At 45.4% G+C, this 26622-nt stretch overlaps 1 protein-coding gene and 1 pseudogene across 2 annotated transcripts in view; both read right to left on the minus strand.

Moving 5' to 3' along the window:
* Nucleotides 1–26622, minus strand: part of LOC126962380 (60S ribosomal protein L6-like) — a 693495-nt pseudogene that overhangs the window by 538030 nt on the left and 128843 nt on the right. The gene's annotated exons all lie outside the window — the stretch shown is intronic.
* CCDC3 (coiled-coil domain containing 3) overlaps nt 4914–26622 on the minus strand; it is a 100931-nt gene continuing 79222 nt past the window's right edge. The window contains exon 3 of the mRNA XM_050803281.1: nt 4914–6964. Coding sequence (XP_050659238.1) covers nt 6701–6964 — 264 coding nt within the window. The 3' untranslated portion in view covers nt 4914–6700. The remainder of the gene's footprint in view (nt 6965–26622) is intronic.

Raw genomic sequence — 26622 nt, forward strand, 5'->3', positions numbered from 1 at the left:
GCAAGATGTGAGGCTAGGATGCAGAAGAAGAGAAGAAACCTGAGTGGTGAAGAATCCTTTGTCTCCTTCACTCCACACCTCCAGTTCTTACGATGCTGGCAGCCTTGATACCTGATGCTACCATCTTCATCCCTTTATTCTTTCCTCGATGAGCATTTAGTTTGTGTCACAGTGTGCAGGCCATGAAGATCAGAAGTGAGTCAGCCACAAGCCCTGTCCTCATGGAGCTCAAAAATTAGTGAGAGGAACAGACACAAGAGCTAACTGGAAAGAAATGTGGTCTAGAACAAAAGCGTGCCCCAAATGCTATAGAATTACAGAGGGAGGAGTCATTGATTTCAATTAGGGGGTTAGGGAAGACTTCACCAATCAAGGTTTCAGTGATACTCAGTTGTTGCACAATGGTATGAATATGTTTAACACTATTGAACTGCACTCTTCAAAATGGTTAAGATGGTAGTTTTATAGTGTATGCTTTTTTAAACCGCAATTTCACAAATTGATACTTAGCAAAACTTTCCAATTGGGCTTAGACTGGATAGCCCCCGTCTTCTCAATAGCTATCCACTTCTAAACTATAATATTTTAAAGAATTACAAAAGTTGCTTTGAGGAATGAGAACCATGATAGCATTTGGGCAAGATTTTTAAACTTGAGTAGGATTTTCTCAGATAGAGGTGGACAAAGAGAGGCCAAGCAAAAGGTAGAGAAAATGGTACAAGTAAAGACATTGGTGCTGGGTAAGTTGCATCCAGTGAGGGTTTATATTGACGAAGGGAAAGCAGGAGGAACTGAGACAATGATTTCCTTTTATTAAGATAAAATTTGCATAAAAAATTCACCATTTTAACCGTTTTTAGGTGTATAATTAAGTGGTTTTCAGTATATTCACAGTGTTGTAAAATACTACTGCTATCTAATTCTAGAACATTTTATCACTCCAAAAGAGACCCTATACCCACTCCTCATTCATGTCCAGCACCTGGGAATTCCTAATCTACTCTCTGTCCCTTTCTTTTTCTCCTCTCCTTCTGGAACTCTCAATATGAGTATGTTGGTCCACTTGATAGCATCCTATACATCTCTTAGGCTCTGTTCATTTTTCTTCATTCCTTTTTATTTCTCTTTCTCAGCCTTGTTAATCTATACGTTCACTGATTATTCTGCTTGTTTGAATCTGCTGTTGAACCCCTTGAGTGAATTTTTCAGTTATTTGTACTTTTCAACTCCAGATTTTCCTTTGGATTCCATTTTTTTTTTTTTTTTTTTTTGAGACGGAGTCTTGCTCTGTCACCCAGGCTGGAGTGCAGTGGCCGGATCTCAGCTCACTGCAAGCTCCGCCTCCCGGGTTTACGCCATTCTCCTGCCTCAGCCTCCCGAGTAGCTGGGACTACAGGTGCCCGCCACCTCGCCCGGCTATTTTTTTGTATTTTTTAGTAGAGACGGGGTTTCACCATGGATTCCTTTTTATAATTTCTATCTTTTTGCTAATATTCTCCATTTGGTAAAATATTATTCTCCTGGTTTATATTTTATTTACTCTTTATCTACTTTACCATTACTAACAAATTGAAGTTCCAGGGTTTTCTCTTGACCTTCCCTGACACAATAACCTTAACCCCACGGTTCAGAGAGCCAATGTGGGCATCTGCCCAATGCCAAGAATATCTATTCTGACTACTTACTCAGGAGCTGGGGAAAAGAGCCACAGAATGGGTTTACAGACTCGTGAGGCTTAATGTGAGGTGGATTTGTGCCTGAGCACCATTTACTCTCTGACCCCCATAAGCATCCCCTCTAACTGTTGTCTCAGTAAGAGCTCAGCACCAGTATCAATAATCTCTTGAAGGTTTTAGGATTTCCTTTGCTGTGGTGCACAGTTACACTGGTGAGCATCTGAAGCTCCCTTTCTAGAAAGTGTAGGAAGATTTATAGCATCCTGTAACATTACCACAATGCCTTTCTTCAAGGGTTCCTGACCTCCCTTTGATCAAGGGGCTCTATGAACTCTTAGGTCTTGGAACTGGTTGAAGGGCCATGACTTTCCCATACATGTAGGCTCAAGTCAGGCTTCTGTCTGCCAGATCTAGATTTCTCTTTTTTTGAGAGTCTTGCTTTGTCACCCAGGCAGGAGTACAGTGACGCAATCTCGGCTCACTGCAACCTCTGCCTCCCAGGTTCAAGTGATTCTCTTTTCTCAGCCTCCCAAGTAGCTGGGATTACGGGCACCCACCACCACGCCTGGATAATTTTTCATACTTTTTTTTAGTAGAGATGGGGTTTCACCATGTTGGCCAGGCTGGTCTCAAACTCCTGACCTCAAATGATCTAACTGCTTCAGCCTCCCAAAGTGCTGGGATTACAGGCGTGAGCCACCATGCCTGGCCTAGGTCTCCCTCCTTCTTTCCCACCCTCCCTCCCTCCCTTCCTTCCTTCTTTCCTTCCTTCCTTCCTTCCCTCCCTCCCTCCTTCCTTCCTTCCTTTTCCCTCCCTCCCTCCCTTCTGTCCTTTTCTTTTCTTGCCTTTCTTTCCTTCCTGCCTTTCTTTCTTTCCTTCCTTCTTTCCTTTCCTTTCTTCTTTCTTTCCTTCTTTCTCTTTCCTTTCTTCCTTCTTTCTCTCTTTCTCTCTCTCTCCTTCCTTCCTTCTTTCATCTTCCTTTCCTTTCCTTTCTTTCTCTTCCTTCCTTTCTTCTTTATTTCCCTCCCTCATTTGCTCACTCTTTTTTGCTCTCTCTTCTTTCTTCTGTCTTTCTTTCTGGTATACAAATCAGTCCAGCCTTTCCTAGGAGGTCCATCTGTTTTTCAGTCCTAGGAACTCTATGATCAACCATTTGGATGACTTCCTTGGCCCTGCTTCCTATTACAATGACCACATCCACTTTGTCTCTGGAAGTTGAGCATGGCTACATGGTGTTTGTACCCTAGGACCCCATAATCCACACTGAGCTCAGAGACCCAAGTTAATGGCAGCATCTCCCACATTCATCTCTAAGCTTCCAAGTATGACTGCCTCTGTGCTTTTCAAGGATGCCGACACATGATACTTTCTAAAGTGAATGTGTTCCAGGTCTTCTCAGGTGTCAAGTTAGGAACTAGCTGACTGAGTTGCAACTTGAACCTTCCTGTCTCCCTAATCCTTTGGATCGTTTTGTCTAAATGATACCTAGCAACTTCTGGCATCTCATTTTCATTCAGCATAGGTTACCATTGAGTCCATAGTTCAAGTAACTGAGCAAGAACCACCTCCAGCTGCCTGAGTGAGCTAGTACATTGAATCCTGACACTATCAAACACACCCATATAAACAAATTCTGCACACTCTAAATTTAGGTTTCCCCTTGGCTAATCTAGGAAAGACACTAAGTATCCATTCCCACCATATAACCCTTAGGCTTTAACCACTATAAATTGGCAAAATCTAGAAATTACTTTGGTGTGTAAGCAGTTTTCTGAGTGTGACTTGGTGAATTTCCCTATGTCCAATTAATCTAATTATATATCTAGAGGTAAAGATGGAATGGTATCATGGGCAGGGCCAGTTTCACGGGCCTTTGACCATGCAGTCACACAAAGCATTGTGCTTCAGAGGGTCCCACACTTGGTTTAATGCTTTGCTGTTGCTTCCTTGAAATTCTCAATTTTTTAAATAACAGGCTGTGAATTTCATTTTGCACTGGGGTCCTGCAAATCATGTAGCTGGTCCCGAGAGTGGAGCGTGAAGACAATTGGGCTCTTTACACACAGTAAGTATCTCAGGAAAGGCCATGTGCGGTCCTTAAGCAAGGTAAGGACAGCTTCATCAGACAGGGAGGGAGCTGCTGTTTCTGCTAGCAGGAAAGCCCAGTAGGGTTAATGAGTTGAGGGGAATTGGACTGAATATATCTATTAAGATTTTTGAGGTCCCCCTCATTTCAAGTGAGTTACTGAGATTTTTCTATGAGTTCTGGTAAGGCTATGACTTCAACCTAAGTTGCCCTACATCTGATGTTTGGCTTTGTTGGCTTTGTGGTTAAATAAATGGACTTTCTGGGGGTTTTGGCCATGGCTTAGGTCAAGAATTTTTTGTTTGTTTTGTTTTGTTTTCTTTTGAGATGGAGTCTCACTCTGTTGCCCAGGCTGGAGTGCAGTGGTACAATCTCGGCTCACTGCAGCTTCTGCCTCCCAGATTCAAGTGATTCTTCTGCCTTGGCCTCCTGAGTAGCTGGGACTACCTACCACCACGCCCTGTTAATTTCTGTGTTTTTAACAGAGACAGGGTTTCACCATGTTGGCCAGGCTGGTCTCAAACTCCTGTAGGTCAAGAATTTAAACCCATGCTAGCTATGGCCCACATGCTGCTATCTTGATTTCTGGAAACTGCAGTTTGAAGATTCTAGACTCTACCTGGCTCTTGTTATGTGACTTTGGAAGTCTCCTGGGCTCCTCGTGCCACAAAGGGAAAGTAAACAATGGCCTGGATCTCGGAGATAGTGTCCAGACAGGCTGGCTACAGTGAGTCAAGGTCTGAGTAATTATTAGAGTGTGAAGCATAATATATTTCTACAATTAACAGATGACAAGGGCAGCAGAAGATGACAGTGCAGCAGATAACAGGGGTCTGGGGAGTCCCCTTTGGCAGCAGATCTCAGTGTACTTTTCTGAAGACATCGATTAATGTCGCTGCTTGTCCCTTGGGAGGAGCCAGGCAGGAGAACACTGCTTTTCTGCAGGTGTGTTGAGAAACGGAAACCTCAGGGCGAGATGGGGTGAGGCCACATCCAGACAGGGACAGCAGAGCAGGCTTGAATTCAGGCTCCTCAGTGCCCCAGGTGTTACTCACAGGCATTTCCCCAGAGGATCTAAATCGCTTTTCCAGGCCAAAGCTGGAAATCCTGAAATCTCCCTGACCCAAAAGAAACACTCATCATCTCACTGTTGTGGTTGAAATCGCCGCTCGTATTTATTGCAAAAGCAGAACAGAATGCACCTGTAGGGGTGCAGCTTCCACGGTTCTCCAAGCACGGGCTGTACATCACCCTTAGGCTGACCATTCCCTTGCAGGGGAGCAAAACTGCTTTGAGGAAATGTCCCCAGTAGGAATACACTAGAAGACGCACCTGCTATTACACCACGCTATGGAGAATACAGCTAATGAAGTGGTGGCAGAAGCTTGGCTGTGTGAGTGCCCTGGGGTAAAAGTCTCTCTTCTGTCCAGTCCAGAGCAGAGCAGAGACTTCTCCCCCTTGGATAGCAGCCTGCCACCAAGACTCAAGCGGCATAAGACTCATCTCGCCAGACTGGCTGTCAGAACAAGAAGCACCCAGCTTTCCTACAGGCGGAAGAGTGGAAATCTGAGAGTGCCTGTCGTTTCCGGTGTAGAGGACAGCATCACCAGGCCCTGCAGTGTCTGGGTGGTCTCTGGGGGACAGATCCTGATGAAGGGCCAGGAGCCTTTATCAGTGGAACAGCAGGGAAGGGCCCTTGTTGGGTTGAAAGGCCACGATCAGAAGATAACCCAGAAAAGGCCACTCAGTTGACTTCTTAATCACACAACTGGGACCTGCTCAAATGTGCCTGAGCCATAAGTATAGTGAATACTCTCATGTTTACTTATAGTACTGTCTTAAAAGTGTTCTTTCCGGAAAGGCGAAGAAGTGCTTCGGTGGTGTAAGGAACGGACATAAGGAGAAGTGCCCTGATGTACAAGTATTCCTATCGGAACAAGCAAGATTTTTTGGGGGAAAGTGTTTGTATAAAGAAGAGATTGGAATGGCTGGAATGAGCCCTTTGGGAGCCTGGCTGGGAGTGAGGTCACATCACCTGATCCCAATAGGTAAGGAGGTGTCTTTGCAGAAGTTCACAGCGTCTTGGGGCACCTCACTTTGAATTCAGAGACATTAGAAGACAATTACTGAGCAAACAAGAAGATAGCAGTGGCTGAGAGATTGCTCAGGTGCTCTCAATTTAGGAAGCAGTTTGATGACCCATGGCAGGCCGATCAAGGCAGTTGCCCCCGTGTTAACACGACCCATAGGTATCATCTTCATCTCGTCGTAGCTGGTGTTGGAAATCAGGTATAATTTATCTTGTTTAATTACCTGCTGCCCTGCTCCTAATTCAATTCCCTCCCCTGTGATGAGCTTATTAAGTCTTCACCTGCCTCCGCTGGAAGGAAAATGCTGGCTGGATAGGGAGGCCCTGCACGTGTTGATTTTCAGGCATCTCGGGTGCAAGGCCACCATCCCCTTCCAAAGATGTACAGTAAGGTGGCAGCAGGTTCGAGCACTAGCGTCAGCTCACTCATCAGGACTAGTGGTTGTCCTGGACTGGGGAGCTCAGAACCACCCTGATTTTCTTCTGAAATAAAGGCTAAGCACGTTGATGTCTTTTACACTAGAGATTCTAAAGTGTTCTCTCCCCAGTCAGGGTTCTTTCTAGGCCGCTCTGCAGGCGAGCACACAGCACTCAGGGATCCCGCTACTTCTGGACTGCCAGGCACTGTGTCTGGGATCAGGCCAGGAAGGGGCAGCGCGTGGGGTCTGACGTTGAGGCCAGCACCCAAGGGGAAAGCAAGCCTTGCATTTTATCCATTTAGACTCTACCAAATGTGTGATTAAAAACAAAAACTCCTACAACTCTTGAAACAGCTGCATGTACAAAATCTCACTCATTCTCAATTACCGCCAGGATTGGCCCTGCACACCCGGCAGCCCCCGGGCCCATCACCCGCGCAGGTAGGGGGCGCGCACGGGCCCCCGGGCGTTGATGTGCGGCAGCGCGCCCGCCGCCAGCTTCTCACTGAGTTTCTGGTTCGCCAGCTCCAGGTGGCGGCCCTTCTTACGTGCCTGCCGCAAGGACCTCTTGACCTTTTTCACCCGCTCCCGGAGCTGTCGGTTGCGCTTCTCCAGGGTGGCCACTTTCTGCTGCAGTTTCTTGACGTGGTCCTCCTCCTCAAACAGGGCCTTCTGCACCGAGGAGCACATGAGCTGGAGGCAGAGAGCGTGCAGAGAAGAGGTGAGTCCCAGAAATTGTGCTGGGGGCAGGGGAGTCCCAGAAGCTTCCCCAAGTGCTGACAGCAACACAGACCCCGATTCCCCACCCCAGGATGGGGATAAACCCCCGGATGTCCTTGACGGTGACATTCCCTGCCTTCCACCCTGTGAATCCCGCCCTGGCCTCAAATATAGAGCCTCCGTTTTGCTTTCCATACTTGGCTTCCTTGGAAGATGTCGTTTTCAAAGGATATTCTGAATTTTTGTCATGCATAGCAAAAAGGAAAGAGCCCCGCTTTGGTAAAAGACCAAAACCAGAAATGCACAGAGAAGGTGGACAGTCCCGGGGATGGGGGAGGAATCAGGTGACCTAATTAACAAAGGCTCTGATCAATGCTGGCCTGTCCGACTGAAGGGAGGGGTTCCCTTCCGCAAAATGGGGCTCTGCTCCCTTCAGCTGGGCTGGCCAAGCACACAGAAGGTGGATAGTTCACAGGAAAGAAAACATCAATATCTCTTAAACGTATTAAAAGATGCTTAGCCCCACTCATAATAACATAAAAAAAATGAAAGACACAGTGAATTACTCTTTCTCACATATTGGCAAAATTTCAGAGTCAGGATTTGGGAAAACAGGTGCTATCATACTGGGAGGAGAGGGTTGACTTCTATAAAAACCAATCTGGCTCTGTCAAAATAACTGCATATACCCTCTGATCTGGTAATTCTGGGACTCTCTCATATAAATACTCTCATATGTGCAAGCTGCCACATGTGCAAACATTATGGCATTACTAAAAGATTGGGAACAAAAATATCCATCAAGAGAGGTCTGGTTCATTAAATTATAGTGAATCTATACAATGCAAAGGTCTGCCGTTTTTAAAGGAATAAGACAGCTCCGTGTGAATGGTGGCGTAGCAATGTGTAAGTGGTGTTCATAGTGAAAAGCTGTGCAGAACAGTGTGTATAGTGTGATACCAAGAGTGTGAAATATGGCACCCGTCTGTGTCTGTTTAAATATGCATATACTAGCTCTGGAAGCATATGCAAGAAACGGGTAAGGATGGCCGTATCCAGGGAGCAGAGAGGACAGGAGTAAGAAGATTCATTTTCACTTTTGTACGTTTTGAATTTTGTATTTCATAGGTTTGGCTGTGTCCCCACCCAAATCTCATCCTGAATTGTAGCTCTTATCATCTCCATGTGTCATGGGAGGGACCCAGTGGGAAGTAATGAAATCGTGAAGGTGGGTTTTTCCTGTGCTGTTCTCGTGACAGTGAGTAAGTCTCACGAGATCGGATGGTTTTAGAAAGGGCAGTTCCCCTGAACGCTCTATTGGCTGCCATCATGTCAGGACATGACTTTGAGCCTATTCACCTTCCACCACGATTGTGAGACCTCCCTAGCCATGTGGAACTGTGAGTCCATTAAACCTTTGTAAGTTACCCAGTCTCAGGTAGGTCTTTATGAGCAGTGTGAGAACGGGTTAATACAGTAATAAGGCTGGCATTTCCTTTATATATGTGTGAACCTATATATAAAAAGAGGTATTCTCATCTCCAGTCTTTCTCCTCCCACCCATTTTACCTCATCAAAAGCTACATTCCCAAAGAAAGACTTGAGCCTCAACTTTCCTCTTGCTTAGAAATCTCCATCAAGTCGGGCCGGGTGCGGTGGCCTACACCTGTAATCCCCCAGCACTTTAGGAGGCTGAGGTGGGCAGATCACGAGGTCGGGAGATCAAGACCATCCTGGCTAACATGGTGAAACCCCGTCTCTACTAAAAATACAAAAAAAAAAAAAAAAAAAAAAAAAAGCCAGGTGTGGTGGCAGATGCCTGTAGTCCCAGCTACTTGGGAGGCTAAGGCAGCAGAATGGCGTGAACCCGGGAGGTGGAGCTTACAGTGAACCGAGATTGCGCCACTGCACTCCAGCCTGGGTGACAGAGACTCCATCTTAAAAAAAATAAAAAATAAAATAAATAAATCTCCATCGAGCCCCACTATCTACACTGCAGTATGGTGGTGACTGGAGAAGAGCTCAGACCCTGAGGCCGGGCTGCTTTGGTTTCCAGTCCTGCCTCTTGCACTGATGAGTGACCTGAGACCTTGGGAAGCTTCCTAGGCTCAGAGTAGTGGACTCTGGGCTGCATTAGCCAGAACCCACTTCAGTACTAAAGGATTGATTTCCCCAGCTTCTTGGAGTGCTGCAGACTGATAGCCCTAAGCTGAGTCTCTCTCTGGAAACTGACCCTGGCCTAAGAGAGCTGCCCAAGGTCACAGCCCCTTCTTTAGAGCACCTGTATCCAATGACTGGTTGATACCGGTGTATGAAGACCAAGACCCCTCATCCCAACTTGGAAGATCTCTGAAGGGCAGTCCCCACTGCTGGGTGTCCTGGGGTAGGCTACAGCCTTTGTTGAGACTGGATCACAGGTCGATGTCTGCCTCCACCTGTTCTTGCTCTTTTCCTCCCCAGGTATTAATCCCAGGAGCATTCTTAAAAACACCACCTACACTTTTTTTTTTTTTTTTTTTTTTTTTTTTTGAGACCGAGTCTTGCTCTGTTGCCAGGCTGGAGTGCAGTGGTGTGATCTTGGCTCACTGCAACCTCCACCTCACGGGTTCAAGCAATTCTCCTGCCTCAGCCTCCCAAGTAGTAGCTGAGACTACAGGCATAAGCCATCAGGCCCGGCTCATTTTTTTGGTATTTTTGGTAGAGACGTGGTTTCACCATGTTGGCCAGTATGGTCTCGATCTCCTAACCTCGTGATCTGCCTGCCTCAGCCTCCCAAAGTGCTGGGATTACAGGCGTAAGCCACTGTACCCGGCCCACCTGCACCTCTTATTCCAAAGCCTCCATCTCAGGGAACCTGGCCACTCGCAATGGGATGATCATGGTTGTTGGATTCCATGAGTTAACTTGAAAAATGTTTAGAACCATGCCCTGGTGCACAGTAAATGTTCACTAACTGTTAGCTGTGATGATAGGATAGAGTCAAATCTAAAGCCTTTACCTTTTGTGATTGGACCCGGCCAACATCTCCAGTCTTACTGTTCTTCCTTCTGTTCCCACATTTTAGACCCAAGACACACTGGGTCCCACCCAGCTCTTCCTCCAACACATCTGCTTTCTCATCCCCAGAGGCTCTTCCTTCTGCCTGGAGCGCTGTTCTCCCCAGCTCCGCCTGGCCATCTTGGAAGCCCTCTGTGGTCCCCTCTCGCGATGCTTTCCACCGGGTTTCCGTGTGTATGTAATGTGTCCCCCTCTCCAGCCTCTAAGGCACGCTGTAGCTATTCACACCCACACACTAAGTACCTGGTGGCACTAGGAGAATGTGACTCAAGGGCCTTGACATTCACAAGTCACAAGCTCCTGAAGGCCTGGTTCACATTGATTTTTGCATCCTTGCTGCCCTGGCCATTTTAGGCCTACAGTTAAGAAAAAGGAGCCAAGTGGAATGTTCCAGTTAATACCTGTCATTTAGTAAGAAACTCTGGGCTCCTGGGGAAGCTGCTGTTACAGGGGAGACCGTATGTGCAACACTGCCCTCTTCTGGCCAAAATGAGACCCCCCCCCCTCAAAAAGATGGAAGGTGGGCATGGGAAATTCCTGGGAGAACTGACAGTATTTCTATTGTTTTGTGGATAGATATTAGCTATGTAACTTAGGCTTTAATATGGCCAAGTACCAGGCTGAGCACTGTATATTGACACTCCCCCATTAAGTCATGAGTTTTCTACAAGTTATGGTAGATTCTTCAAGAACAAGACAAAAAAGTCCAGACAAAGTCCATGACAGCAAGAGTATTGGGGTTTTGGAAGGTTGCTTGCTCAAATTTTCAAAGAATAGAACCCAATAGTGGCTGTAACATAACATCAAAGAGGAGTTGAAGGCAGGCTCGATGACGGTCTTCGGAAGCTGCGTTTAAAAATCATGAAAAATAGAGGAGGATGCTGGGACTTGAGTGATCACGTGTTAAGAGTTCTAAGACACAACATTCTTCATAGTCAGCCCTCGACTATGGACACAGCTGTTCTCCAGGGGAGCAAGAGGATGAATTTCACCTCCAGCAAGACTTAGAGCCCAGACAAAAGGATGACCTTGACCCAGGCCGTAAAAACCAAGATGGAACAGAGGGACGCCTTGAAGTGCATCTGTGTGTGTATCTGGAGGGAGAGGATCACTGAGATGGGAATGATAAATACCCAAGCAAAGGTGAATGTGCAAAGGCAGATGGGATGAGTGGAGTTCCTTAGTGAACATGCTATTCTTTGGTCCTCATGGCCTCTAACATGGGTAGGGTTTGAGTAGGAGCAAAAGACATCAAAGGACTCTAGTAAGGTATCCGACGTGACCAACATAGCACAGCCATGACCCAGGAGAGCAGGCAGGTCTGTATCTCTGCAGCAAAGTGGGCCATGCCTCTGAGTAGGGGGAGCCTGTGTCATGTGAATTGTGGCTAACGCAAACCAAGCCACTGCCGATGGAGCGGATGAAGCCGGTGGAGCCCTCTGGCATCCCAACTATCACCTCAAAAGAAAATCCTGTGTTTAAGAAAGCAAGAATTTCTAGAGGAGAGCTGTGCTTTCCAAAATGTGTGTTTCTTTAAGAAACGCTCCTTTCTTTGGAATGCTTTCCAAATGAAATCCATCTCCTTTTAAAACTGCTTTAAAAAGAAAAAAAGGTCCAGACATGCTATTTGTTCATTTTACTTTGTGGTATTTTTTGGTAAACTGAGAAGAGCAGGGAAAGGCCAGGCCAAGCTGAAACAGGTACTGCCATATTTTCTTTGAAGAAGAACCAAAGAGAAAGTCCTACAGGGCAGCCTGAAGCAACAGACTCCTCACAGGCAGGCCCCGCTCAGGGCTGCAGCACTCAGCGCCTCCCAGGTGCTTGGGTACCTTCGGCATTCGCCTGTCCAGAGCTTTTCTCTGGAAGTTTCCATGTGGCCAACAGGATGCCTGCCTCAGGACAGATGGGAAGATTGCCCTGGGAGCCTGCTCGTTTATTTTCAAAAAGACAAACGTTAGGCTGGGATATCCATTCTTCCTTATCTGTCTAAAATAACAGTTTTTAAAACCATCAAAGCACACATTGATTGTAGAAAAACATTTTTTAAAAATATGGGAGTAACAAAAGGAAAATCAAAATCAATGATTCTATGGTACAGAGATAATCACTGTGGACATTGTAATCTATTTCTTCCTAGTATTGTTTCTATGGGTGTAAATAGGTAACTATTTCAAAGAAAACTGGAGTCTTGCTGTTATTCAGTTTTCTGTTCTAATTTTTTTTCCCCTTTTCATTTTATCATGACTGTTTTCCAGTCATCGGTCTGTACACTTCCCATGAGTATTTCATGGGAGCTGGAGGAGGGAGCATCTGATGGTTTCACCTGGCCACGAGGACTAAATCACCAGGCAAGACTGGCTCACTAGGCCGGGCGTGGCAGCTCATGCCTGTAATCCCAGCGCTTTGGCAGGCTGAGGTGGGAGGACTGCTTGAGCCCAGGAGTTTGAGACCAGCCTGGGAAACACAGGGAGACCCCCATCTCTAAAAAATAAAAATAAAAAATAGCCCAGCATGGTGGTGCTCGCCTGTGGTCCCAGCTACTTGGGAGGCTGAAGCTAGAGGATCACTTGAGCCTGGGAGTTCAAGGCTGCTGTGAGCCATGATTGCACCACTACACTCCAGCCTAAGTTACAGAGCAAAACTGACTCAGGCTCACTAGTTATTAATCCCCCTCTATCCTTAGGACCACAGGCCATCGGGGAGGGGTGGCAAGATAGGTGCTTATGCATCCATGAGACTGAGCGGCCTTAACATGGCCTTTTTTGGTCACCTGTCTCCAGTTACGGGACAAATCCGCGGAGAGCTCTTCACCCGGGTCTCTACCTGAAGTCTTCGTATAAGTTTTCTGGGTTCCCCGGGAAGCTCAGGTGTGACAAAGTTTCACAATCAACATCTTGAGCAGTTAAGGAATTATATCCATGATACCATCTAGAATCACCTCTGTCATTTCCGAACGGTTTGGCTTCCATGTATTCATTCATTCTGGCAAGAAGCATTTATTCTGTGCCTGGTGCTGTATGATGCAGAAAGTCTTCCCCAGTTATTCTGCAATATAGTAAGTTTGTATCAAGCTAAACAAAAAGACAGTACGTTTTTAAAAAACTATCTCATGGCACCAGATAGACCAAAGAGTCACCAAGAGGATTCTTGCCTTTCACAGCTGCTTTTAATTTAAATAACCACCTATAAAGACAAGACAAAGTGTACTTTCTGAAATGTAAAAGTATAAGGGAAGAACAGTCCAAAAGCAACAACACAGATGAATAGCTTGCCTTTTTAACACTTTGTTCCTGTTCTCGGGATTCAAAAATGAGAAGGAAGAAAAAAGAAAACCCAGAGCAGTGATCAGGAAATGCTGGCCTATGGGCCACATCTGGCCCCCTGCCTGTTTTTGTGAATAAAGTTTTATTAGAACATAGCTATACTCATCAGTTTATGTTTTGTTTGTGGCAGCTGTTGTGCTACAATGGCAGAATTGAGTAGCTGCAACAGCTGATTCCACAAAACCTAAAATCTGGCCCTTTACAAGGAAGAGATGCTGAATCTTAATCTCAAGAGCGGCTCAAGGCAAACGGAGGTGGGAATTGGATGGGTTTGGAGGGCAGCTGGTCTATAGGCAAAGAATGGATGAAGGGCAAAGGTACTGAAAAAAACACCTGGTGCCAGAGACTCCCAAGAACCTCACTGCCCACATCTCACCCCTTTCCCACCACGTTCAGACGCTGGTTTGTGATGATGGCTTTGGCTGCCAGGTCATGGTTCAAGGTCTCCATGATCCTTGTTAAAGGTCCCATTGACTCCATCTCAATGTACTGCAGCCAATGTTTGCAGCTGGCTCCAGGTGGAAATTAACAAACCAGCTCTTCCCAACACGACTGACCAACTGTTTCTAAAATGCATCCCTTGACATGGGACAGATGCGCCTAGAGCCTGCCCCTGTGCCCTGCTTGGGAACATCAACTCTCAGTGTGGAGAAGGGTCTGTAGGGGATTGCTGTGGTCCTGCAGTTGGTTAACTCTGAAAAGTTTACATGGCGCTGTGTTTTCTGACCCAGTGGAGGGCAGAGGCCAAGATTCCTTCATCATCTGCGTGATTCAGGGACTCTGGGGAGCTTGATGGGAAGCCACTGGGCCTCCACCCATGTCCTCCACAGTGTATTTTGGCCTTTTCCATAAACAGGTTGGGAATGCAGCTTTGTTCCTCCATCCTTTAAAACCCTTTAGAGACAGAGATCTGTGAGGAGGTGGGCGGAGAGCCACGTCCATGCGGAACAGTTTCCTGAATGACTAGACAGGACCAGGCTGAAGGATGCCCAGAGCTGCTGAGAAAACTCCCAAAGCTGGGAAGTGACAGCAGGGCATTTCTTCCGAGGACTGTCTGGAGGGACAACCTGAGATGCCTCTGGCTGCGTGTGGCTTGGCAGCTCGTTCTCTGCTCCACCCAAAGTCAAAAGAGCTGCGTCCCTGGTGCCAAGAGCCCAAACCAAGGGAACGCTCATGCCCAGGCTGTGGCTGGAGGGGAGGCAAATTAAGAGGAGGGTGGAGATGGATCAGGGAAGAGGTTGGGCAGGAGTTCTCTTTCCATGAGGCAGCACCCGGCCTAGCTGGGCCGGGCCATGGCAGCCTCTCTTGCATCCGCTTCCTGATGCTGCTCAGGGAGGAGGCAGCCAGGCAGCATGGGTAGGAAGGGGTTTTGGAGTTAGGCAACTCTGGGACTGAATTCTGCCTTAAAGGATTCCACACTCCACATACCCAGATACCTGTTAGAATCCACGGTTCAGGGAGCCCACTCAACCCCACCATCGGGCAGTGGGGTGTCCCTTAAGTCAATGAACCTGTCTTGGCTCAAGTCACCTCATGTGTACAATGGGCCTAATAATGCCTCTTCCCTAGAACTGCTCTGAAGATGAAATCAGATGATAAGGGTAAAGCATCTGATGTGGCACCTGGTGTAGGATGAAGGACACACGAAGCTTTTGTGATTGTTGTGCGCCTGAGCTTGACCTTTGCTGCTGGAACTCCTCTCTCACCATACTAGGTCCTCTTGAGTGTCTTATGATTTTTTGCATCTAATTCCTTCCACTAATCTCTGCTCACCCACAGCTCACACCTTAACCAAATGACGACATTCTACTTCTCCAAGTCTTGGTTCAAGAGTCACCTCCTCTGTGACGCCTCCCTGGTTCCTCCTGAAGTCTTCCTATAAGGAAGAGCCCTGTCATCTTTTCCTGGTTCCACTGTCAAGTTTATCACATAGGGCTCTAACTGTTGGCTAGCCTGACTCTCTCCCAGACTGAGTCCCTTGAACACAACGGCTCCATCTTTTCATTCTTGCATCTACACTTAGCATGCAGTAAGCACTTTTAATAAATGGATGAAGGGATGCAGGTTGAAATAGAAGCAAGTCATTTTCAATGACTCAAAAATGGACAACCAGTGAAGAAGCTGGAGCTACCTTTTAATGCTGGGGTTGGATTCACCATCATCCCTGTGAAGCTCCATTTCCCAGGAATAAAGTTAGTTTTGCCAGGTGTGGTGGCTCACACCTGTAATCCCAGCACTTTGGGAGGCTGAGGCGGGAGGATCACTTGAGGTCAGGAGTTTGAGACCAGCCTGGCCAACAATGGCAAAACCCCATCTCTACTAAAAATACAAAAATTAGGCAGGTGTGGTGGTGGGCACCTGTACTCCCAGCTATTCAGGAGGCTGAGGCAGGAGAATCGCTTGACCCGGGAGGAGGAGTTTGCAGTGAGCCGAGATCGCACCGCTGCACTCCAGCCTGGGCGACAGAGCAAGACTGTCTCAAACAAAAAAGAAGAAAGTTAGTTTTGACCATTTGTTCTGGTAAGATCTGGGAGCTAGATTTAAGGAGCCCTGAACTTGGTGCATTTTCCTTACTTTCTTTTCTGCCTGCCCCCACCTGCCCATCCCCTGCTGACTAGGTTATTTTGTACATCCCCATACGAAATCCCTTAAGAATTGCGGGACATGACGCAGATGAAAAAAGAAATCCATTTTGGGAGGGGAGATGCTAGATGATGGAAAACCTGGGTAAATGCAGGAGAAGGGATCACATTTCAGAAGCTGGGGCCAGGGCCAGCCCTGCTGAGAGTTGGATTGCAGTAGCAGCTGGATGTGGGAAGGGAGGGTGGGGGGGACAAGATCTTAAATGGCCAGGGGTTAAGTCCTGTTGATGGCCCATGATTAAAACCAGGAAACACTGAGCTGTCTTGGGTGAATTGCCTGCCATGAGAGGAAAGGGGGGTTTATTAGCTAAGTTCCACTACAGAGATCATAAAGCCATGTCTTCAGATAAATCTACTACAAAGGTTTCCCAAAGTGGAGTCTCCAGGACACTCATTTCATGAGATGTTTACATGGGGACCAAAAGGGTGGCTCTGGTTAAAAAAGGTTCAGGAATGCTGCATATTATGGCTTCCTCTCTAATGTAATGCTTAGGATCAGCTGTGCACATTGGTCCGGCATTAAACCTCCCTAACTTTGTTTTACCCCAAATCTCCTCGGCCTCTGGTGGAGATCTCCAACACGCAGCAAGAATAGACAACAAGAGTGAGTGTCTAGGCTGCTCAGTTATGAGCAGCCTCCTGTGTTTCTCCCAGGGAGTTTTGCAAACATTTTCTCTTGTCTGTGATACAAAGAAGCCTGGGAAACACTAGGTCAAGGAATACTCTCTCAATCCTTTTTCTAGAACTAGCAAGGGCTAGAAGGGTACTGAAATCACCCTTGGCTAAGAACTGTGATTTTTTGTTTTTGTTTTAGAGACGGAGTTTCAGTCTTGCCCAGGCTGGAGTGCAGTGGTGCGATCTCGGCTCCCAGGTTCAAGCAATTCTCCTGCCTCAGCCTCCCAGGTAGCTGGGACTACAGGCGCCCGCCACCACACCTGGCTAATTTTTGTACTTTGAGTACAGACGGTGTTTCACTATGTTGGCCAGGCTGGTCTCAAACTCCGGACCTCGTGATCCGTCTGCCTTGGCCTCCCAAAGTGCTAGGATTACAGGTGTGAGCCACTGGGCCTGGCCAGAACTGTGATTTCTTAATGCTGACCACTGTCCATGGTGAGTGCAGAGAAGGCGTCCAGGTGAAGTGGGAAGGAAGATGTTCTACTTTTTTTTTTTAGGTTCCCAGAAAATCCACATCACAGTGGCTGGGGCACTGGTCTAGGTGCAAGGCTCCATCTACCTGGTGTCCTTGGACACTCATGGTCCTGTGAGTTACAGCATCTGAAAGACATCTTCCAACCTTGGATGCCTCTGCTTGTTTGGTCAAAGCCTCCTTGGGGGCACCTCAGTCCTTAGCCAGTCACGGCCAGTTAATTCTCTCCCATGAAAACAGCAGGAGGGCTATGAGGGCACTACAGCCTGGCTGATGCAGGCTTCCTTTGGGAAGGAAGAGTGCCATTCATGGTCTCTGGAATCTCGGGTTTCTGTAAAGATAAAGAGGTGACCATCGGCCCTCTGATGTGTGCTTAGCTTCTGTGGCATCCCAGGGGGGGATGCCCTCTGGGATGCCCATCCTACAGGGGAGGAAGGGCAAAAGGACCTCATGATGTCTTCTCCCCACCATCCCCAGCAGTTGACCGGTGGCTGCCAGTGGGGTACCTGGGGGCCGTGCTTTTTCCTGCCCCGACCATGGAGTGTGGGTATGCCAGCCCTGGCTGAGTGAGGTACACTGAGCCCCCCATCAGCGATTTAAGCTCCATGTCTTGAGTATTGGCTATTGACCAAGGGAAGAATAGGTCATTGGTCCAGTCAAAGCTTACCCCTTGCTCTGTGGACCTCTGTGCTTGGTCCTGGAAGGGCTCTGAAGTCAGGCTCTCCCTTCCGACATCAGGGCAAAGCAATGAGGCTGTGGAGAGTGGAAGGCTGAACCACGGACTGAGGCTGTGGAGAGTGGAAGGCTGAAGCTGAACCATGGATTAACAGTGCAGGGTACCAGGTCCCCCGAGGAGGGGGATCCTAGACAGGCACTGACCCAGAGCCAAAGCTGTCCTGCTCCCTCCCCATTGGTGCTGTCTACCTGACCCATCTCTAATCTAGTGCTGGTTTCCATGGGGTACTTTTCAGGGTCTAGGCTATTAGGTAATTAGGGGCCAGTCTCCAGCTCTTCAACTGAAAAAGGCAGTGAAAGGCCAGGCTCCACCTTCTTCCTGAGGGCTGGGGCGTGTGCCTGGTATCCTCAGTACTGGCTGAAAACCCCAAGGGCTCCTGGCCATCTGCCCTCCTGGGGAATGCGATGGGAATTTATGAGCTGTGATCGTGTTCGTGTTTACTTCTCAGAGACTGATGACTTGTCCACACAGCCACATCCAGGGCCTGCTTCAGCTAAGAGTCTGTTTATTTGGGAGAACTTATCAAACCCAGACACAGGTTTTTTTCTGCTACTGAACCAAGACAGGTGGCCCTAGAGCTGACTCTCCTTGGATTGGAAAGAGCCGGGGGTGCGATTTAGTAAGACCTTGCTTCAAATGTGGTTGTGCCGCTTGCTATGTAGCTGTTTTCCTTTTTAAAGCAGAGATACTAATAATGAGAAAAAGTATGGTGTATTTGGTATGCCTTAAAGCCATTCAATGTCGACTGCAGTTGTTGCTACATATTGTCAGACTCAGTCAATAACCATATGTCCCCAAATAAATTCTCAGTTAATATTTTATTTGGTAAAAATATTATTGGAAAACCTATAAACAACAGATGACAAGCACAATGATACGTGTTTCTGCCAATTCAAGGATTGTCCTTCCTGGCTTGGTTACTGGCACAAGTCCTTGCAAACTTGCAAGTTTCAATAACTAGTCAGAGCAAAAAAAAAAAAAAAAATTTTTTTGACATAGAGTCTTGCTCCGTTGCCCAGGCTAAAATATAGTGGCACGATCTTGGCTCACTGCAGCCTCCACCTCCCAGGTTCAAGCAATTCTTCTGCCTCAGCCTCCTGAGTAGCTGGGACTACAGGCACCCGCCACCATCCCCGGCTAATTTTTTGTATTTTTAGTAGAGACGGGGTTTCACCATGTTGGCCAAGCTGGTCTCAAACTCCTGACCTCCAGTGATCGACCTGCCTCGGCCTCCCAAAGTGCTGGGGTTATGGGTGTGAGCCACAGAGCCCGGCCAAGGGCAAAATTTATATGTGGAAGGCAGCAGATTACAGAATCCTCCCCAGTGCATAGTTGCGGTCAGCCCCTGTGACATGAATATTATCTGTGAGAATTTTAAATATGTCTGAATTACTGTTCCATTCTATAAATGACCACAGTTATTCTTAGCGACTTCTTCAACAGTTTGCTGTTCCATGTTTCTGGAAGGCCATTCCATGACTCTGCAAGGCAGGTTCATTCTCATCCTGGTTCCTGTGTCACCTCCGCAGATATGTTCCCTTGTCACCCCATAAGTCACCTCTCCTAATGAGGCCATTTCATAACCCTTCTTCTCTTCAGTGGCTTATAACATTGTTGGATTTCCTTATGAATGGCTAATTTGTTCTTTCTTCCACTAGACTAAAAATCTCTTGTTTTTACTGCCATAGCCCTAGAGTCTAATACTGTGCCTGACACACAGTAAGTACTCAACAGAGTCACTGCCCAATGAAATAACACATTGTAAAACTAATGCATGCTAATGGTTTTTTGAACATTATAAACTAATGAGAAATGGGAAAAAGTCACCTATAATCTCATCACTCAAAACTAGCATTTCTATTTTACCGGCATGATTTCTTAAACCTGGTTATAAACACTATATTTAACATTTTAAAAATATTTAAATTGACAAAATTTATATATATATTGAATGTGTACAACATGATCTGAAATATGTATACACTGAAATGGCTAATTAACAGATGTATTACCTTACCATTTTTTTTTTGTGGTGAGAACACTTAAAATCTCCTTTTAACAATTTTCAAATACACATTGTATCATTATTAACTGTAGCCACCATGATGCCCATTAGATCTCTTGAAGTTATTCCTCGTAACTGAAACATTGTACCCTTTAACCAGCGTCTTCCAATATCTCCTTCCAAGTCTCTGGTAACCGCTATTCTACTTTTTGGTTCTTTTAGCTCATTTCCTTTCGATTCTACATTTAAATATTAATAAGATCCTATGTACTGGTGCCTGGCTTATTTCACTCAATATCCTCCAGTTTCATCCATTTTGTCACAAATAACAGTATATCCTTTTTTAAGGGTGCATAGTATTCCATTGAGTATATACACATCATGTTCTTTATCGATTCTTTCATTAACAGACACTTAGTTTGATTCCCTATCTCAACTATTGTAAATAATGCTTCAGTGAACATGGGAGTGTAGATATCTCTTCGACATACTGACTTTGGATGTATACCCAGTAGTGAGATTGCTGGATCATATAGTAGTTCTGTTCTTAATTTTTTGAGAAACCTCCATACAATTTTCCATAATTACTAATTTACATTCCCACCAAGTGCACAAGGGTTCCCTTTACTCCACATCCTCACCAACACTTGTCTTTTGTCTTTTTGATAATAGCCATTCTAACAGTTGTGAGATGATACCTCATATTCATTTTAATTTGCATGTCCCTGATTAGTGGTGTTGAACGTGTCTAAATATACCTGTTGGTCATTTGTATGTTGTCTAGAGGTCTATTTAGGTCCTTTGCCCATTTTTTAATCGGGTTATTGGCTTTCTTGCTGTTGGGTGTTTGGTTTCTTTTGGTTATTAACCCTTTATTAGATGTGTGGTGTGTAAGTATTTTCTTCCATTTTATAAGTTGTCTTTTCACTCTGTTGATCATTTCCTCTGCTGGACAGGAGCCTTTTACTTTGATGTGATCCTATTTGCATCTTTTCCCTTTAGTTGCTTATGCTTTTGTGGCCATACCCAAAAAATGTTTGCCCAGACCAGTGTCATGAAGCTCTGCCCCTGTGTTTTCTTCTGGTAGTTTACAGTTTCAGGTCTACGTTTAAGTCTTTAAACATTGAGTTGATTTTTGTATATGGTGTGAGATGAGGGCCTAATTTCATTCTCTGCACATGGATACTCAGTTTTTCCGGCACCATTTACTGAAGAGACTGTCCTCTCCCCGTTGCCTGTCTTGGCATCTCTGTTGAAAATCCGTTGAACATACACATGGATTTATTTCTTGGCACTCTATTCTGTTCCATTGGTAGATTTCTGTTTTTAGGCCAGTGCCATCCCACTTTGATTACTATTGCTGTATAGTATATTTTGAAATCAGATAGTACAGTGCTTCTTTTTTTCCCCTCAAGATTGCCTGGCTATTCAAGGTCTTTTGTGGCTCCATATGAATTTTATGATTCTATATCTGTGAAAAATTCCATTGAGATTTTGATGGGGATTGCATTGAATCTGTAGATCACTCTGGTAGTATAGACACTTTAACAATATTCTTCTAATCTATGAGCATGGGATATCTTCCCATTTATTTGTATCTTCAGTTTTTTCCATCAGTGTCTTACAGTTTTCAATGTACAGTGGTTTCACCATTTTGGTTAAGTTTATTCCTGAGTATGTTATTATTTTGTAACTATTGTAAATAGGATTGTTTTATTGATTTCTTTTCCAGATAATTCATTGTTAGTGCATATAAATACTACTGATTTTTGTGTGTTGATTTTGTATCCTCAGACTTTACTGAATTTGTTTATTAGCTCTAACAGTTTTGGGTGGACTCTTTGGGTTCTTTTTGTGTGTAAGATCATGCCATTACACACAGGGACAATTTGACTTCTTCCTTTCCAATTTGGATGCCCTTTATTTCCTTCTCTTGCCTAGCTGCTCTGCATAGGACTTCCAGTACTGTGTTGAATAGAAGTGGTGAGAGTGAACATCTTTGTCTTATTCCTGATCTTAGAAGAAAAAGCTTTCAACTATTCACCATTGAGTACGATGTTAGCTGTAGGTCTGTCTAACGTGGCCTTTATTGTGTTGAGACACATTCTTTCTATACCTAATTGGTTAAAATTTATCATTAAAGGAAGTTGAATTTTGTCAAATGGTTTTTCTGCATCTGTTGAAATAATAAGGTTTTTGTCCTTCATTCCATTAATGTGATGTATCTCATTTATAGATTAGTGTATGTTGAACCATGCTTGTATCCCTGGGATAAATGTCATTTGATCATGGCAAATGATCCTATTAATGTGCTGTTGGATTCAGTTTACTAGTATTTTCTTGAGAACTTTTGCATCTATGTTCATTAGAGATTTTTGGCTTGTAACAGGCTTTTTATAGTGTTTTTGTCTGCCTTTAGTACCAGAGTGATGCCACGTACAGTGAGTTTGGAAGTATTCCTTCTTCAGTTTTTTGGAAGAACTTGAGAAGAATCAGTATACTTCTTTAAATGTTTGGTAGAATTTAGTAGCAAAGCCATCAGATCCTGGGATTTTCTTTGATGAGAGACTTTTTACTGCCAATTCAATCCTCTTACTCATTATTGTTCTGTTCAAATTTTCTGTTTATTCATGATTTAATCATGGTAGGTTGTATGTGTCTAGGAACTTATCCATTTCTTGTAGGTTATCTAAATTGTTGGCATATGATCGTCTGTGGTAGTCTTTTTTAGTCATTTGTATCTCTGTGGTATCAGTGTAATTTCTCCTCTTTCATTTCTGATTTTATCTGAGGTTTTTGTTGTTGTTGTTGTTGTTGTTGTTTTGCCTTTGGGACAGTTTTGCTCTGTCACCCAGGCTGAAGTGCAGTGGCGTGACCTTGGCTCACTCACTGCAACCTCTGCCTCCTGAGTCATGTGATTCTCCTGCCTCAGCCTTCCAAGCAGCTGGGACTACAGGCATACACCACCATGCCTGGCTAATTTTTTATATTTTGTAGAGCTGGGGTTTTGCCATGTTGACCAGGCTGGTTTCAAACTCCTGGCCTCAAGTGATCCACCCACCTTGCCTTCCCAAAGCACTGGGATTACAGGTGTGCATGAGCCACCACGCCTGGCCTGAGTCGTCTTTTTTTTTACTTAGTCTAGCTAAAGGTTTGTCAATTTTGCCTTTTCAAAAAACCAACTCTTTATTTTGTTGATCTTCTGTATTATTTTTCTGCTCTCATTTATTATTATTTCCTTCCTTCTAACTTTGGGCTTAGTTTGTTCTTTTTGTAGTTCCTTGAGGTAACATTAGGTGTTTACTTTTTTGATGCAGGCATTCATTGCTATAAACTTCCCTCTTAGAACTGCTTTTGCTGCATCCCATAAGTTTTGGTATGTTGTGTTTCCATTTTCATTTGTCTCATGACACTTTAAACATTTTTTAATTTTTTTCTTTGACCCATTGGTGTTTAGGAACATGTTGCTTAATTTCTACATATTTGGGAATTTCCCAAAATTCTTCCTGTTGTTGATTTCTGGTTTCAAAGGATTGTGGTTAAAAAAGATACTGGGTAGGATTTCAGAGTTTTTAAATTTATTATCTATCCTGGAGAATTCTCTGTGTGCACCTGAGAAAAATGTGCATTGTGCTGCTGTTGGATGGAATGTTCTATGTATGTCTAGTGGTCCATTCATGAAATGTCTTGTTTGGGTCATTTATTTTCCTGATTTGTTCAGTTGTTTTTCTGTATTTTGTAGGGTGGGGTGGGGTCACTGACCTTCCTTAAAACAATTATTTTGAATTCTTTGTCAGGTAGCTCATAAATCTCCATATCTTTAGAGTCAGTTACTGCTGCTTTATTTTGTTCCTTTGGTGAAGTCATTTTTCCATGATTGTTCTTGTGGGTATAAGTTGGTGTTTGCACATTTGAGGAAGTAGAGATTTATTTCAGTCTTTGTTTCAGAAAGCCCTTCACCAATAGCCTCTCCAGAGATTCTGGGCAGGCTGTCTTGTGTGGTCATGGGTGGGTTTGCTACTGGAGTCTTTGGGTAGGCTGGCCTGGTGCCTGGATCCACTAAGGTGAACCTGTTAACTGGGACTGTGGAAGCCAGCCTGAAGCCTAGGTCCACAGAAACTGACAAGGTATTATAGTGGACTTTGACCCTGGATCTGTAGGGGCTGGCCAGGCCCTGGGACAGACCTGGAGCCTCGGTCCATGAAGGCAACCCTTGCTCTTGGGACCATGGGTGCTGACCTGGCACCAGGGTCTGCTGGGTGGACCTGGGGCAGGTATGGAGCCTGGGTCCATGAGTGCTGAACTGGTACCTAGAACCATGGGGGCTGGTTTGGAACCTGGGTTCACAGTGGGTGGTCCTGGAGCCTGGGTCCTCAAGGACAGGCCTAGCACTCGAGTGTCCTGGGACAGGCCTAAACCCCTGGTCTGCTGGAGAATAGCGCTGCAGGGGCTGCCCTGGCACTGGGCAGGCTTGGAGACTGTCTTAAGATGCCAACCTGGGCTGGGCGCAGTGGCTCACACCTGAAAGCCCAGCACTTTGGGAGGCCAAGGTGGGCAGATCACGAGGTCAGGCGACCGAGACCAGCCTGGCCAACATGGTGAAACCCCGTCTCTACTACAAATACAAAAAATTAGCTGGGCACGTTGGCGCATGCCTGTAATCCCAGCTACTCAGGAGACTGAGGCGGGAGAATCGCTTGAAACTGGGAGGCGGAGGTTGCCGTGAGCTGAGATCACGCCACTGCACTCCAGCCTGGGTGACAGAGAGAGACTCCATCTCAAAAAAAAAAAAATTGCCAGGCTGGGGCCAGGGGTGCCAACCTGGTACTATGGTGGATTCAAAGCCTAGAGCCATGTGGACCAACCTGAGGCAGGAGAATCGCTTGAACCTGGGAGGCAGAGGTTGCAGTGAGCTGAGATTGTGCCACTGCACTCCAGCCTTGGTGAGAGAGAGCGAGCGACTCCATCTCAAAAAAAAAAAAAAAAAAATTGCCAGCCTGGGGCCAGGGGTGCCAACCTGGTACTATGGTGGGCTCAAATCCTGGAGCTAAGTGGACCAACCTGGCTCAGATCTGGTCTGGAACCTGAAGTAAGCCTGAAGTCTGGGGCCACGACGACTGGCCTAGCACAAGGCTGGCCTGGAGGCTGGGTCTGTGGCTGCTGGCTTGCTGAGTAAGGCTACAGGGGCCTGTCTGGTGCTGGGGTGGACCTGAAGTCTGGAGCTATGAAAACCATCTAAGTGCTGGAAGCAGTCCAGAGCTTGGGGCTAGTGGGTTGGGCCTGGAGACCAAGTCCATTGGGCAGGTCAGGTGCCAGAGCAGGCCTTTATGCGCAGTGCAAGGGTACCAGTCTGGAGTCTGGGGCTGTGAGGCCCTTGCATGGCACTGGGTTTTTCTGAGGCAGGCCCAGTGTAGGTCTGGGGCAAAGTCCAGAGCTCACTTCCCTTACCTTCCCCCAAGTGGAGAGGGATCTCTCTCCATACTGTGCTGCTCGAGGTTGGGGAAGAGGTGATGGTGGAAATGTCCTTATTTCCATGCCACACTCAGATGCTATAATCTCTCACCTGGTTTCCCTAGCTCTTGGGAAGGTGTTTTCATGTAGGGATAGTTGTGCAAACTGATTTTCTGCATGGGAGATGAGTGGTGAAGAGTCCTCTTTTGTCATCTTGCTGACATCCTATTTCTTGAAACGCAGTGTCTTTTAGTGAGAATTTTGCTTTCTAAAATGTACATGGTATAAAAACATTGCAACCCAAGTTTCATTATTCTAATGGCTGTAATAATTTCAGATGACTCTTTACCACAGTCCTTTTGTTGAGTCTGTGGGCTGTTACTGAATTTTGTACTTTTCTAAAGAATTTGACATGCCATCTTTTTCTTTATCAGGATTATTTCTTTAGGACTGACACTCAAAAGTGAAATTACTAGAACTTACGAACATTTCTTTGAATTATGGCTTTATGTTGCCAAATTGTTTTTTAAAAATGTCATACTGACTGAAGGTTTAATTTTTCAAATTTCTGAGTTTATCTAGAATCTAGTTGGGTATATGGTATGAAGGGAGTGTATAAAGCTTTTCCAAGTAACACTTCAATTATTCTCCCATATTTTATTAAATACGGGAGAATTTCCTACCCGTCTGTATTATTAGGATTCTTATGTATGCTAAGGTCTGATCGGACCCACCTTGTCCTGTTTAGCTATGGGTTAATAAGTACTCCAATGCCATATGACTTTTGTTAAATTAGTTTTATAATACATGATGTGATAGGATATTCCTTTTTCAAAAATTTCTTGGCCAACATTTTTTAAATACAGAAGGATTCTATAAAGATCTTCAAATATAGTATGAAACCTTTGCAGTTCCACACATGCTTTGAATGGATCAAACACTACAAACTTTATTAGACTGATCAGTTTCTATGCCCATTATTTTTCCTTAAAGACACTCTTGATTCCTTCTCTAATTCCTAATCAGAGAACAAAGTCATAAAATGTTATGCTTCATTCTGGATTTAACCTATAAAAGTCGCATTTTCCCTTCTTCTCATTACCTATCTAGAAAAATATGCACAGATGTTCAAAACAGGATGATCACTGAAAAAGTAGGAATGACTTTAAGGCCCATTCATAAGAGTACAGTTACATAAACTGCAGCCCATCCACCCTATGTAACACTATGTGCGATTAAAAAGATGGAAGGGGGAAGGCTTCCAACATAT

The sequence above is a fragment of the Macaca thibetana genome, chromosome 9 (genome assembly GCF_024542745.1).
Source record: "Macaca thibetana thibetana isolate TM-01 chromosome 9, ASM2454274v1, whole genome shotgun sequence".
Lineage (NCBI taxonomy): Eukaryota > Metazoa > Chordata > Mammalia > Primates > Cercopithecidae > Macaca > Macaca thibetana.